Source organism: Sphaerodactylus townsendi, linkage group LG05 (genome assembly GCF_021028975.2).
Source record: "Sphaerodactylus townsendi isolate TG3544 linkage group LG05, MPM_Stown_v2.3, whole genome shotgun sequence".
NCBI lineage: Eukaryota > Metazoa > Chordata > Lepidosauria > Squamata > Sphaerodactylidae > Sphaerodactylus > Sphaerodactylus townsendi.
Window position 1 is genome coordinate 113,153,336 of NC_059429.1, and position 16,090 is coordinate 113,169,425.

Consider the following 16,090-nt stretch of genomic DNA (forward strand, 5'->3'; position numbering starts at 1 on the left):
ACTGCAGAGCTGGGAAAAGGACAAAAGACATGTTAAAAGGGTAGGGGTACTTCATACTATGAGGAAAAGCCAAAGAGTCTGGAGCTTTTCAGTTTATAAAAGAGATGACTAAGGGGTGACATGATAAAAGTTTATGAAATCACGCAAGGGGTAGACATGGTGGACAGAGAGAAATGTTTCTCCCTCTTCCCAAAGACTATAACTTGAGGACATCCAACAAAGTTGATGGACAATAGATTCAGGCTGGAAATACCTCTTTGCTCAGTGAGTGATTAAATGTGTAATACACTGCCAGAGAATGTAGTGATGGCCACAGGTATAGGTAGCTTTAAAGGGGGATTAGACAGATTCATGGAGGACAGGTCTACCACTGTCCACTGGTCGTGGTGCCTGAAGGAAACTCCGAGTTCATAAATAATAAACATCTGAATACCAGGGCCAGTAGGCAAAGTGAGAGGAAGGCCTCACACTGTATGCTGTTATCGAACCTCCGGAGAAACTGGTTGGCCACTGTGTCATTCAGGATCCTGGCCTCGATGGACCACTGGTCTGATTCAACAAGGCTCTTAACCACAGTACCATGCTGGTTCTAAGATGCCAAAGATATGAACCTCAGACTTCTTGTATGCAAAGTTGCATGCCTCAGCTTGTCACCATATTTGCACATCGAGAGATAGTAAATAGAGTTATTCACACATAGAAGTACAGAACTGTGCAACAGCCACGCCTGAGATTTGGCAGAGATTAAGAAGGAACATTACTACCAAAACAAATTCATTTTGTGTGTTACCTTCAGAAGAAGTGGATACTTGCAAATTCTCTGGATTGGAGTTAGCAGATAACCCTCAAGTGGAATGTCTGTTGTCTTCCGCCCTCCCAAAAGCATGCAGCTCTGTAATGAGAAAAGAGCAATAACGTTACCTTCGGCACAGAGCCTCCAAACATTCCCAGATAACAAATGGCATTTTTACAGATGCACAGAGATCTTCGAAGTCCCATACAAGTAGTGAGCTGAGAAAATATCAATTCATTACACAGAAGAAAATGAAAAGATGATCGTAACTGATTCAAGTCTAAAGAGACCAGGTTGCCCACATCAGTTTTCTTGCAGGGAGCCCAAGGTGGCATAAATGGTTCTCCACTCTTCCAGTTTGCCCTTGCAACAGCCCTAAGGCTGAGAGAGTGGAAGGTCACCCAGTGAACTTCATGGCTGAGTTGACATTCAGACCTGGGTCCCCCAAATACTACTCTGAAACACAAATTACTAAGTTGCACTCACACAAAAAATGTACTTCTGCCTTTGTGAACTTATGTGAATGTTCTAAACGAGGAGCTAAATTGATCATACATTCCACCCAATGGAGATACTGTATTACATTTAAACTGAACACCTAAGTTTAGAATGGCAGACAGATCTTTTCCAGACCTTCGTCTGCCACATTTTGTCTGCTTTGGGTTCTCACAAGAGAATTTTCCAGAGTGACTTCTGACATAATCACCTAGGCAGGACGCTGTGCGGCTTGAATCATTTTTCCTTTCAGAAATGCTCTGACCAGACTCCGGTCATAAACTTCTTCTTCCAGTGCGCCCATTCTTTAGAATGTTTACAACCAGAACTGCCAGACATCACCTTCCGTCCAATTTTCCACTGCTTTTGTGTGACTCATAAGCCATTTCTGTCCTCTTGTCATTTTCTCCTGCCCCCACACTGGCCCTTTAAAACGCACCATTTTCAGAACTGAAGTATTCCCACATTTTCCAAGACGGGTCTCTGTTTCAGACACTGGGAGGGCCTCGGCCAATTCCACTCATACAAAAAGCCCTTTTTATTCTAATGTGACCTCATCAGATGGTGACTTTACAATGAGAGATAGGATTGGAGAGGGCAGGGTGAGAAGAAGGAATGACAGAAGGAAATACAGCCCACAATCACCAACATCCACAAAAATCATTTGATGGGCAGGAGAGTGACAAACTACAACAACACAGTCTGTAGTCTTCCCTGCCCAGTGAATTAATGAGGTAATAAACATGAACAGTCAGAACAGCACAGTGCTGGACTACAGATGCTGGTTCAAAACCCCACTTAGCAATAAAGATCACTGGATGACCTTGGATCTGTTATCATAAGGATAAAATGGAAGAGGAAAGAATCATGTTCTAAGCCACACTGGGTATAGAATATCTAAATCAATCAATAACTTTTCATCTCTACCACTCTAATGAGTAAGCCCAGAGAACATTCCAGAACAATGCACACACTCTTATTACTTCTCTTAAGAATCCTACATGAGGTGCTTTTTCAGTATTAAATCATCGTTTTCAAGTCACAAAACAGTTATTTGGCCTTTCTCCTCCAACCAAAAAGCTGTTGGGGGTAAATTTCATGATGTGTGAAAGTAGTCCATGCTCTAACTTGGATAGCCAGGCTAGCCCAATCTTCCCAGATCTCAGACACTCAGCAGGGTTAGCCTCGGTTATTATTTAGATGGAGACCACTAAGGATCATAGAATCATGGAATCATAGAGTTGGAAGAGACCACAAGGGCCATCAAGTCCAACCCTCTGCAATGCAGGAACACACAATCAAAGCACTTCCGACATATGCTCATCCAGCCTCTGTTTAAAAACCTCCAAAGAAGGAGACTCCACCACTCTCTGAGGCAGTGAATTCCACTGTTGAACAGCCCTGATGGTCAGGAAGTTCTTCCTAATGTTTAGGTGAAATCTCTTTTCCTGCACCTTGAATCCATTACTCCGTGTTCTAGTCTCTGAGGCAAGGGTTGTCCTAGGCTCCGTGTCCTAGTCTCTGAGGCAAGGAAGTCAAGGGTTGCTTATGCAGAGGCAATGGCAAATCATTTCTGTTCATCTCTTGTCTTGAAAATTCTACAAGATTGTCATAAGTGGGATGGATGGCAAAAAAGGGGGGCATGAAGTAAAATAGTGAGGAGGGTGGAAGATTTTCATTTTCAGCAAAATATTCTCCCTGCCCGTGCTGAAATAGCCTTCATGATATGGGCAAGTATGGGACAGAACCCAGCTAAACTTTGTAAAAGACCAACTCCATTTGTAAAGGACCAACCAAAACAACACAGTATAATGGGCAAGCTTTCAAGTTCTCCAGACTGCTTCATCAGGCTGGGTGTTTAAAAAAAAAGGAAGGGAAGGGAAGGGGGGAAAAACTCCTCTGAGGCAACATTCTTAAGGCATCTGCATCCTGGATCAGTTTGCCAACTTGAATGGGAGCAGGGTGTGGTCAGCATCAAGTTGCACCTTTGGCCTTCTGTCAAGAAGGAGAAACAAATGGAAGCCATCCAGTGGAGGATACAAAAACCAGCAGTTGATCAAAGGTCTTTCTTACACCAAAAAGAACATAAAGGTTCTTTAAGAAGCTGAGTGCAAAGAGGGAAACGTGGTTATCTTTAAATTACCATTGTGCATGTGCAAAGCGCTGTCAAGTCACAGTCAACTGATGGTGACCCCTCATAGGGCTTTCTGTGCAAGGGACTTCAGAAATGGTTTGCCACTTCCTGCCACTGCATAGTGACTCTGGATTTCATCCAACCACTAACCAGGATCAACCCTGCTGAGCTTTTGATTGCTGACAAGATCAAACTAGCCTGAGCCATCCAGGTTAAGGCTACACTGACAATACCAGGGGTTAATTTTAGTGCATGCAGCCAATAAAAGATTCCATGTAAGTCAAGCTGTAATACACCTAGCTGTTTATTACCAGGTATTTCCTCCAGCTGGAAAATCAATTCCTTTTGTCAACTAAATTAATGTATCTGCAAAACTGATTAAAAAAACAACAACACAGGTATCAGCATTCATCGGATTCAGCCCAAGCATTGAAGGGCCTTTTAATGTGGCAAGAGGAGGCATAAAATTGATGGCATAATAACTTCTCTCTTCAAGAATTTCAGACAGATTCACAGTGTCCAGCAGCCACAACAATTAAACAGAAGTTACACATAAAGAGAGAAGGAAGGGGGGCCTAGCTCAGTAGTAGAAGCAGAAGGTTCTGGTTCAATCTACAGCATCATCCATTGAAACAACCAGGTAATAAGTTATATGTAAGATGTCTACCTAATACCCTGGAGAGCTGCTGCCAGTGCAGGTAGACAATACTGGATCACGGTTATGATTCCATATAAGGCAGCGGTTCTCAACCTGTAGGTCGCAACCCCTTTGGGGGTCAAACGACCCTTTCACAGGGGCCGCCTAAGACTCTCTGCATCAGTGTTCTCCATCTGTAAAATGGATAAATGTTAGGGTTGGGGGTCACTACAACATGAGGAACTGTATTAAAGGGTCACGGCATTAGGAAGGTTGAGAACCACTGATATAAGGCATCTTCCTGTATTCAAGTATGTAAGAACAGTAGGCTTGGGGTAAGTCACTAGGGGTGGTAGAACTCATTGCTACCTTCAAGGGGATAAGAGAGAATCAGAGAGCAAATGTCTCTCTTTAGCTATTGGTCATGATGGTTGAATGGGACTTCCTTGTTCAGAAGCAAAATACTTCTGGATGCCAGATGATGGGGAACAACCATAGGGAAGCCTTTGGACTCTGTGTCCCTGCAGTGGGCCTTCAGGGACATCTGGGTCAGCCATTGCAGGAAACAGTATGCTGAGCTAGATTAGTCATTGGTCCGACCATTGGTCTGATCCAGCAGGGACCTTCTTAGGTTTTGTGTGTGTCCTGCTTCTCTTTATGTGGTTCCCTGGGGAATCAGAAGCCTTGGTTGCTGATGGAAACAGAACAATGGGACTAGATTACTCTTACTCTGGGATAAGAAGGATGTCAGGATCTGGCTCTCTGGTAGGGTTGGAACTGGCCTGGTAACTTCAGGAGATGGGGATGGTGGGAACCTCTGGGCAGGGGGAGGGGCAACTGATGTCTCAGGCTCAAAAATATCACTTCCAGAGCAACTCAAAAGTGACATCATCATGGTGGGGACACTAGTATTTGCCCAAAACTCTGTGGTTTAATACTAGAGTGTAACCTAGAATGGTGACATCACTGCTCAGTCAAGTCAGAAGCAATGTCATCATGACAAAGATGCCAGTCATGCCCCCCCCCCCCCCACCATTTCTAATAGGAATTTTCTCCTGCTTCACTAGACGTCCTAAGAGTTTAGATACTGTGGTAATCTGGAAATAATGTGAGCACAGTTTACTCCCAAGAACACTTCTACTAATAATCTGTGGTCTTTCACACAAAGTTTATACAGTAGGAGTTTTACATTGTGGCAGTCTGTTGCAAAGAAATGGGAAACGGGTTTTCGTTTTGTTTTGAGAAAACGACTGAAATGAAGGCAGAGAGGGGAGGCACCTTTACAGGAAATGGAGAGAAGAGGAAGCATCAAAGGAGCCCAGGATTTGCATCACAAAATTCCTTCCCAAGAACAAAATTCCTTCCTATATAGGCTGGGGATGAGGAAGCTTACAGATGATTGGGGGGGGGGGGAGTTATTCAGTGAGACAGTTATTGAGCTAAACTGCTCTGCTCTTCATATTCCAGCTTTCTGATATGTTTTTGTGAGAAGCAGTTATAATTCGTAGCTTCTGTGACAAAGGGATAGGGGGGATGACAACGACTGAATAGGAATGACAGCGACTGAACAGCACATTTAAATCTGCCCCAAAGATCTTTTGAGGACACCACTGCTTACCAAGAGGAATGCTCTGACAGGCGGGATCTTGTTCAGTTCCATGAGGAGTCTGAGCGCTTTCTCGTGGTTGCTGCAATATTCCTCATAAACACAGAACTTGTCTTTCTGCAATGAGAGGGAAGGAATAGATAAACTTGGTATTAATACAAGATATTCCACGGATCTGTATATCTTTTCCCCCTTCAAATGAGTTATATAATGGTCAAAGGAATATGAGTTGCATACACTGGGCATTATGGGAGATCCTTGCGCTACGGTGCCAACATCGGTGTGCCAGTCCTCTGCTACCTGTAAAAGTTCACATCATATTTCAGGGAGGCTTCCAAGGTGCTGTCCAAATTCCCATGCCTTTCAGGTGAAGTAAGACTTGCTCGAGTTATATCGATCTTCCAGTATTTTAAAGTGATTGTCAAGCTATTAGATGGGCTTTCCAGTTCATTCAACTGTAAGCAGGTATTTTGTTTCATCGGAGACAGACATTACAGAATCCCTTGTGACGGGCTGTCTACAGAAACTACTGGAGCTTCACAATGCTGTGTGGATTATTTCCACTTAAAGGAAAATATGTTTTGGTGGAAAAACTTGCAGGCAAAGGGAAAGGGTGCATGGGAGAAGTACTGAAATATTTGGGATCTCTCCTGTTTACTCCCCTGACCTATCCTGGTACTAAACCATTGGCTTTTTGGAGATTCACAAGATGCAATCTGTGCTGTACCTCAGATTTTCATCTCAAGTCAAATTCAAGTCTTAACAATTTATGTGAAAATTGTATTTATTTTTATTTACATTATGGTCCACATTTTTCACAGGGACGCAAGGCAGATTATAGATCAGTACAACCAACTAGCCAAACGGCACCCTCAGCAAACAATGAGTTTATGATTGCAGAAGTCTGGAACCAACCAGAAATTTATAAGACAGAACTGAAGCATAGCATAAATATTAGCATGACACAGTAAGCACTGCAAAAATTATGTAACAGAATCCAACTTCCAGTAAGCTATATACAGCAACGTAGACTACAGTCCCAAATAATTTCTCCAAGTAAGTTTGTAAACCATTTTGTACAGTGCAACCCTATTACCTGTGGTTTTTAATTGTAATCCATCTTGAGCAGGACTCTGAAGAGGTGGTATAGAAATATGCTAAATAAATATATAAATAAATAAAACAGAGTTGAGGTGCATCGGCCTCAGACACCTAACTGGTACTTTGATTAAGGAGAAAATATATATATAAAGGATAGTCGGGGCAGGGGGATAAATGAAAGCAAGCAGGTTCTTAGATCTAGAAACCCATATCCACATACACTATGCAGAATATGTAGAACATTACTCACTATGGGGACAACCCCAAGAATCAGGGTTGGGGGAGGACCATGGGCCAGTGGAAAAGCATCTGCTTGTAATGTGGAAGGTTCCAGGTTCAAACCCTGGTATCTCCAGTTAAAGGATCTGGCAGTGGATGGTATGACGGATCTGAAACCCTGGAAAGCCACTGCCAGTCTGAATAGACAATATTGATTTTGATGGACCTTATAAGCAGCTTCATGTGTTCAGGTGTCAAGAATACAGCACATGGTCAAAATCCACAGTCCTGATGTAGCTGATGGGGAAGGGAGTGATCTATGCAGCTCCAGCTTGGCTATGCTTGATGTAGCACGGGGGTCTGCAAACTGCGGCTCTCCAGATGTTCAGGGACTACAATTCCCATCAGCCCCTGCCAGCATGGCAAATTGGCCATGCTGGTAAGGGCTGATGGGATTTGTAGTCCATGAACATCTGGAGAGCTGCAGGTTGAAGCCCTGATGTAGCAGCTCCCAATGCCAAAGAGGCAAGTCATTTCTCAGTCTAAAATGTGGCTTGTTTATTTGGTGAGGAGACCTGCTCCCCACACACAAATAAGTGAAGTTGCAGCTGTACACAGATTACTCAGCATGCGCAGATCATGTCTGCGATAAATAGTCTCAAAAACAACCAACAAGTTCATTCATTCATTCAATCTCTCTTTCTCTCTCACACTGAAATTACTGCATCACTGCAAATGTCAAATACCAAAAGGTATGGCAACATTTTCTACATCATTGTTAAACTGGACAGACAAAATCTCTCCTAAGTTAGTATACAAAAGATCAGATCGCATCTAAGCATCCCTCCACAATGTCGGCGCTCATCATCTGGAGGAGAATGGCAGAAGGAAATCCGTTTTGTAAAGAAGCAGTGGTAAAACCACTCTGCCATGCACCTGAATCTAACTGAGACAAGGACTAATAAAAGCTTTCATGGTTGACAGAGATCGGTTGGATATCTAGCTAGCCTGCTGGGAGTATTTGGGAATGGAATTAGCATGAAAACTAAGAGATTTTTCCTGCATTAAATATTAATTTAGCTCCTGATCATCTGGCATCTTAGCAGCTGATACACATGTTCTTCATACCAGACTATTCAAGCTTGTAATTAAATGCCATTTACTATAAAATCAAAAGCTAATACTAAGGTTCAACTCAATGATTCCATTCCACTGTTAGATCCAGTAACACACTTTCACTATTTAGACTATGGAGGAAAACTTTTACTGCTTTGCTAGAGAAAGCCCTTCCTTTTGGAAAACTAATTTCCAGGGATTTCTACCTCCCATTGCAGATCCCTTTGACACTACAGCAATTTATGCACATGTGGTCTCCTTTGATTTGAGTGTTCATTCCCTTCAGGTATGATTCTCAGTTATGCACAGGCTTTTCCCTCTTTGGCGCTTACCCTGCTGTCAGATCAGAGAATCCCCACAATTTCCAATATCTCTTTAAGCACAACTTTTTTCCTCCCTTCTCAAAGAAGAGTCATATGTGTTAGCATTCCTGATGGCTTTTTAAAATTTTCACATTCAAAGTCTATCACTGGAGAGGTAAACCAGGTGAAATTGACAAGGCTGGGTTCGCTCTTGCCTGCCTTCCCTTCCTCTTCTCCTCCGGCTCTTGCCACCACGTTCTTTCCTCCTTTCCTTCTCTCTCCAACAAGACTTTATTGTTGTTACTGCTTTCCAGCTGATTTGTGGGTACCTGCAGGGTAGTCTAAAGATCTGTCTGCCTAGCAAACTATTGATAGATCAGACACATACTGTTGATAGATGAGACACACATACACAAACACACACACACACATGATAAAAGGCAGGCAACCTCCCAAAATGCATGCTGACAAAGGGGGGAATGGAAGTTCAGCCCAGATAGAAACACTTTGGGAGAGATTAACTCTAAATGTAAACAAAAAGACATGGGAAAACCTCACTTTGAAGCAAAGATTGCTTCTCAGCCATGTGGCAAGTAATATGTCCATAAAGAGCCTATGGTATTCTTAAATGTTCACTGAAAGCCAGAGACAAAATTCTGAGGAAGTTTAGTGACTCTGACATGGGAAAGCTCCATTCCACACAGCCACTGAATATATGCCATTCAGTCCAACTTGGGAAACAGAAATTATTGTCTTCAATGCTTCATTTTTAACAGCTTTTGATTTATTTCCCATAAATGATTGCGAGTAAGACAGTATAATTCATTCTTCATGTTGAATGGATCGGAAAGTCATGGCTGAAATCCAAGGCTCTTTAAAAGACCTGAACCAGAGATCCTAGATAGCAGCTGTGAGTCACAGTGGACCATGCTGAGCTTGGCAGACCCATGGTCTCATTTAGTACAAGCTTCAGGTGTGATCATATGATCTTTTCAAATTTCATTTGTGATGGATGCTGCTGCTTCTGATACAGAGAAGGGGGTGCAAAATCAGTCCCTGGGATTGGCAACTAGTATAAATCAACCATAAGAGAAGTCAGGCTTTTATTCTTGTCTGAATACAACAGCGATAGCTTTTGCAGCTGCATCCTTACTGGGTTCCAGCAACTAGGCTATGGGTTGGAGAACAGATAAATAGCACTGGATCCAGCCAACATTTTAACTCAATCTCTTTCAGTTCCCATTCTCACTAGATCTCTCTGCTAAATGACTTTTGTGCAGGCAGGTTGAATGATCCCCAGCACAGTCTCTTTAATGATCAAAGAAGACCCTCTCCTCTCTTTTTTATGAGAAGAAAACCAGGCTGGATCCAAGCAACATAGCTTGGCCATCACATTAGTTCAGAAAAGTTCAACAATCTTTTTCCAGCAGTGGCCAGCAAGATGACTACAGGGAGGATTTGAGATCACCTCTCATATTCGTCTCCATCCAAGTTATCTCACTTCTGAAGGTTCCATTTAACTATAACGGCCAATAGCCAATGGGACATCTACTTCTCACCAACTTGCCTAATCCCTTTATAAAGCCAGTACCACATCTTGTAGCAGTGAATTCCATGTGCTCAATGTACATTTTGTGAAGAGGCTCTTCCTTATTTATTTATTTATTTATTTATTTATTATATTTATATACCGCCCTCCCCAAAGGCTCAGGGTGGTGTATCTGTCCTGAGTTCACAGCTGACCCACATGGTTATAAGGCTATAAACTGCATGAACAGTGCATTTACTCCAAAAGGGGTACCACTCATAGAGGAAAATGCAAGATTCACATCTGGGCAATCTGAAAACTTATTAAATTTTGTTGTACATCGTCCTGAGCCCTTCGGGGGAGGGTGACTCATAAATAGAATGGACGGATGGATGGATGGATGGATGGATGGATGGATGGATGGATGGATGGATGGATGGATGGATGGATGGATGGATGGATGGATGGATGGATGGATGGATGGATGGATGGATGGATGGATGGATGGATGGATGGATGGATGGATGGATGGATGTGTTGCTTCTGGCTCTATAGCGATTCATTAATCTATCCATAACAGTTTTAGCCCACCTTTTCTCCAAGAACCTGAGGCGGTATACTTTCCTTCCCCCTACTTCAATGTTATCCTTGCAACAACCTACAAGGTAGGTTAGGCTGAGAGAGAATGACTAGCTCAAGGTCACCAGGAAGGGTTTGAATTAGTCTCCCAGGTCCTGCTCTACACATGACACCACACTGGTTCTTCCTCTTCCCTCAAGACTTGGCTCAGACTGCTTTGCTCAGACTGCTGCTTTGCCATTTTTGTTTATCTTTGCATCCAAACATTGGCACCCAATAAAGCAGGAGCCACAAACAAATGAAGTAAAGGAGCTGAAAAGCAGCCGGCATGCAGGCTTTATCTTCTGGAGTTATAGATGCTTCGGATTCAGGCTCTTCTGAGTCAAAGACTGGAAATAATACGCAGGCAGAAATTCCTGGGCCCCAGATGCAGGAAACGGCAGGGTTACATGTGTGATGCAACAGAAAAGAGGGAACTGGCAATCTTGGGATAGTTGAGCTATTGTTTGGGGTGGTTTTTTTTTTAAAGGAACAACAGATAAAAGGAAGAAAACAGAAAGGCTATAAAAAGGGGAAAATACTTTGTATACATGGAAACTGAAGATTTAAAAAAAGAACACAAAAAGATCTATAATCCAACCCATGTACCAATCCCAAAAAAAAGGTTGGAGTTATGCTAAACAAAAGAATTAATGCCTTATTAACTAGTACCTGCCATCAGCTTTGTTTATTAATCAATTATCACCAAATAAACTTGAGTGAATCTTTGTCCTGACAGAAGCAGCAGCTGTTATTAACTGTTTTAATAGAAACATAATGTGAAATATTTGTTAATAACCATTAATTGTTTTGTAAAGAGTGATCCAACCCATTCCTTTCCTACAGTTATGGAACCTTAGGGAAGAACTACCTGCTACATGATAAATCCCCAGGCTTGCTTTAAAAAAAACTGTGATGGGGGAAAAAATGAAATAAGCATATCTAAGTAGTATTTTACTTTATTAAATGTATACCCTGCCCTCCTCTGGGCTCAGGGCAGCTTCTAACAAGACTATCACAACAACATTCTACATTTTTACTAATCCAATCCCAATTTAATCCTCACCTATATAAAAATATGGCATCCCTAACGTTGCCTCCAGATTGGGTCAAAGCACATTGATAGTTGTGATTTTTGGCATGAAAAAGGCATGAAGAGAAACAGGGAAATATCTCCAGTTTCCTCACATCAGTCTAGCTACTTTAAATTGCATCTTTTTTGCTTCCTCCACTTCCTGCCCCCATGTTTCATCTGCTATCCCATTAATCTATCTTCGGTTGATTTAATTCCTTTTAATCTGATGTTTTATATTGTTTTCATGTTTTATTAGTGACATTTTATAATGTGTGATTCAAATTATGAAGAGCTGCCACAGGCAGTTTTGTAGTGACTGTGACCCAAGAACATTTCAAATAAATAAAATACCAGAAGATTAATGTATGAGAGTAAATAATGGTTTCCTTTCGTGACCTCGAGTCAATTCAGTAACTGGGTACAAGCACGTGTATAGCCGCTGCCTGAGTTTGTTTTTCATACATCAGGATCTGGATACTTTACATATTCAACGCATGAAGCTGCCCTATACTGAATCAGATCCTTGGACCATCAAAGACAGAATTGCCTACTCAGACTGGAAGCCGCTGTCCAGGGTCTCAGTCAGTAGTGTTTCACATCACCTACTGCCTGGGCCTTTCAACTGGGATTGAACCTGGGACCTTCTGATGCCAAGCAGATGTTCTACCACTAAGCCACCACCCATCCCCAATATGTCTGTTAGTCACTCATGGAAGAAATACTGAAAAGTGACACATGAACTGAGCCACAAACACAGAACAAACCAGAATCTAATTCCCATATGCAGAGACATATCTAGAGAAAATGTAGACCAGTGCAAAATCTGAGTTTTCCACCCACCCCCCACTCTGTCCAGTCTCGTCCCATATGGGCGGCCGCCCTCCCACACTACTACCAAACAATGTGTTTTTTTGCACCAGGTCTTGAAGTCAGTGTATGGACCCAGGGGGAAGGACGGGGGTGGGGGCAATTTTCCACCCCCAAAATGTCTAAATGGCCACAGCCCGGGGACATTTTGCCCCATATGTCCCCCTGGGCAGTACGCCCCTGCCCATGTGCAACCTGGAGTCCCTGACAACAGCCCCCACTCTCCTGATAACGCATTCATTATGTCAAACCAGTTGCTTTAATACAGTAGCTGTTGGCAACACAATACCCATTCCAGATAAGTGTGTACACATGACCCTTGCAACTTTAGCTCCATGACTTTAACAACCTTTTAGAGGTTATATTTAGATTACGTCACCTCCTGGCAAAATCATTCAATATGTTCAATAATTATACACACGCCAGAGGGTTTTCATCAAGTCCTCCCCAGCTGCCCTTCATGTACAAGATCCACAAGTATGAAAGGTACACTTTTAAATTACCCAGGGCGTGAAGTATTTAATTTCCTCTTGGGTGACATTGAGGCTTCTTTGCAATATGAGGAAATCATCAGTTACATAATTACAGATGTTAGCCCTGAAAAGTTGAACCTGCATTTACCGAGAGCCCTATGGTCTTCAGGATCTAAAAACAGTATCTTCTTATGCAGAGAATTCCCTGGATTTCTAAGGCCCATTTCACACATTATTCCATTTCCACAAGGACAACGGTTGCATTTCACACAAGCAGATGATCACATGCAAATGATCCTATTAGTGTGTAAATTGCTGTATATGCTGTACAAGCAGAACCTAAGACTGGCCATAACTGGGAAGCAGCTATACACTGGGTATACATGAAAAAAATTTACACATGCATAGCACGGCAGTTTACAAGAATAGTAGGAATTTTGTACCTAGTGAACCTTATAACCTTAATAAGATGCTCTTAGGGTCACAAATAAGGATTTGTTGCCAGCAATTTCATCAATTTGTTTATTTATTTTGCTTATCGTCCACTTTCTCACTCAGATCACAATTAGATGTTGCCATTATAGAGCTGAATCCATTTTAATATGCCCTGAGGGCCCAATATGTAGCAGGCCTGCAGCTCTATGGGACCAGGCCCCTCTGCACTCCCCCCACCCCAGCCCTTCACGGCACCAACTCAAAAGCCAAAAAAAAAAAAAAGGCAGGGAGGGAGGTGGGTATTTGGCACTTGAAAAGGCACTGGATGAGAGCAAGAGTATCTGGTCCCTCATGACATTTTTAAATAGCCCATTTTTGAAATGGTTTACAGTGTTTTACAAATATAATAACTTTTCTCATTTATTTGCATACAAAATATACATGGCTAAGATGCATTTTCATAGAATCATAGAATTGGAAGACAGTTTTTTCAAACAGTATTTATTGTACTTACAAATTTTAAGAAAACATCTCCCAGTTCATGCTGAGATTGAGGTTCTGGATCTAAACAACATTCCAAGGCAGTCAGGAACTCCTTGTGAACATCAAGTATGTCTTCTATGTTGGAAAATAAAATCTGCAACATAAAGAAATATCTAGTAATAACTAATAATGTACGTTAACCAGGGCATTCCATTATACTCCCTAGCTGTTTATACACATTATCTAAAACAGTGGTGGAGAACCTATGGCACGGGTGCCAGAGGCGGCACTCAGAGCCTTCTCTGTGGGCACGCGTGCACAGAGTTCGTCATGTGGGAGGGTGATAGATAACCCTGTTAAGTGCTGTTAAACCCCACTGATTTTAATGGGAAGAACTAAAGCCCAATCCTTTACATGGGAGTAAGCTCAGTTGATGGCAGCAGGGCTTACTTCTAAACCCTCCTTACTTCTAAGTTCTCCTAGGGCAGGGGTAGGGAACCTGCGGCTCTCCAGATGTTCAGGAACTAAAATTCCCATCAGCCCCTACCAGCATGGCCAATTGGCCATGCTGACAGAGGCTGATGGGAATTGTAGTTCCTGGAATCTGAGAGCCACAGCAGGTTCCTACCCTGTCCTAGGGTCACGATTCACTCCATTGGAAGAGTTGCACAGCTGCTTAAAAGCAAAGCCGCACTAACCACTACTGCTATATTCCCAAGTAATGCTACTTTGGAGCCAAGCTAACTCTTTCTAAACTAAAAAACTCCTCAGTATTCGTAGCTAAATTCAAGGTTGAACTCTTTAAGTGAGCAAATAAGTGGGTTTGAAGGCAGTTTGGGGCACTCAGTCCTCAAAAAGGACAGTCTTACCATCACTGATCTAAAACTATCTTATTTTTTTTCATTCCTCCCATAATCTAATAGTAAACAGATATCAAACACAGTTTTCTCACAGGGAGGATTACCGACTCTGGCCTGGAAAATTCTTGGGAGATTTGGGGGCAGACTTGTGAATGGGGAAGTTTGGGGAAGTGTTTCATCTAGAATCTATGGCGTAACATAGAGTCTGACCTCTGAAACTGCCGTTGTCTCCGGAGGAACTAATTGCTGCAGTCTGGAGATCACTTGTAATTCTGGAAGACTTCCAGACTCTGCCTGGAGATTGGCAACTCCGATCCACAAAGCAATATAGACATCTTTACCTACCCTGTGGACTGACTTTGAAAACTAATCAAAAGAAAAGGCTTGATCAAAGGAAAAGGAAAAGCTCAATGAGAACCGAAAAGGCAACAGAAAGGATGCTAAGAAGAGCTCACTTAAAAGGAAAAATGTAGAGAAGGGAAGAAATCCATCTCCTCAACCCCCTACAGAGCTCACAGCGATCTGAAGCAGGAGATTTGAAGGAGGAGTAGAGTGGGAGTTCCAAGCTGCTTATCTGCCCTTCTCCTTTGTAAGTCCCAAGCCTTTCATTGTGTCTAATAGTAAAATGGACTGCTACCATTGCAATAACCAAAGCAGCAAAAACAGGCAACCAACAAACAAGTAAGGGGGTTCCACATAACTTGGACAAACTTCTTAAGATGGGGGGGTATGTAGTATAGAATAGTCTCCAGCATGTGCCTTAGGACCACTCTATCATACCAGCATGGCCATAATCTGGCCATGTGCTGATAGAGGCTTGATGGAATCTCTGTAGTTCCTGAACATCTGGAGAGTCAGCAGGTTCCTACCTCTGGTATAGAAGCAGCCCCAGAACAATGCATTGTTTGGTGGGCCATCACTGCCAGATTCATCTGGCTTTCTGTGAGCTGGTTGTGTGGTTGTTGGTTCAGGATCTCGTTTCCTAACGCTTTTCGCTGAATAGGAAGGCTGGCATCTTCAGAGGTGTATCACAGAGGGAAGTCTGTTGTGTAACATACTTCCCTCTGTGATACACCTCTGAAGATGCCAGCCACAGATGCAAGCAAAACGTTAGGAACAAGATCCACCAGACCATGGCCACACAGCCCAGAAAACCCACCAGAACCAGCCTGAGAACAGTCTGTCAAGAAACCAAGCCCAAACTAGTTGGCCTGTGGAAAGCACATGCCCACAAAGTAGGGTTCAAGCGGTGGCAATGAAGATTTAAGCTGGATATCAGGGAATGGTTTCCTAAGCATATTTCTGGGGCACTCCTACTATTATCTCCCTTGGAAATTCAGCTTGGGGG

At 42.6% G+C, this 16,090-nt stretch overlaps 1 protein-coding gene across 1 annotated transcript in view; it reads right to left on the reverse strand.

Annotated features, from left to right (window-relative positions):
- Nucleotides 1-16,090, reverse strand: part of PREX1 (phosphatidylinositol-3,4,5-trisphosphate dependent Rac exchange factor 1) — a 266,216-nt gene that overhangs the window by 133,096 nt on the left and 117,030 nt on the right. The window contains exons 3-5 of the mRNA XM_048496371.1: nucleotides 13,914-14,036; nucleotides 5,678-5,782; nucleotides 791-892 (exon numbers count right to left, since the gene is read on the reverse strand). Of these exons, the coding sequence (XP_048352328.1) occupies nucleotides 791-892; nucleotides 5,678-5,782; nucleotides 13,914-14,036 (330 nt within the window). The remainder of the gene's footprint in view (nucleotides 1-790; nucleotides 893-5,677; nucleotides 5,783-13,913; nucleotides 14,037-16,090) is intronic.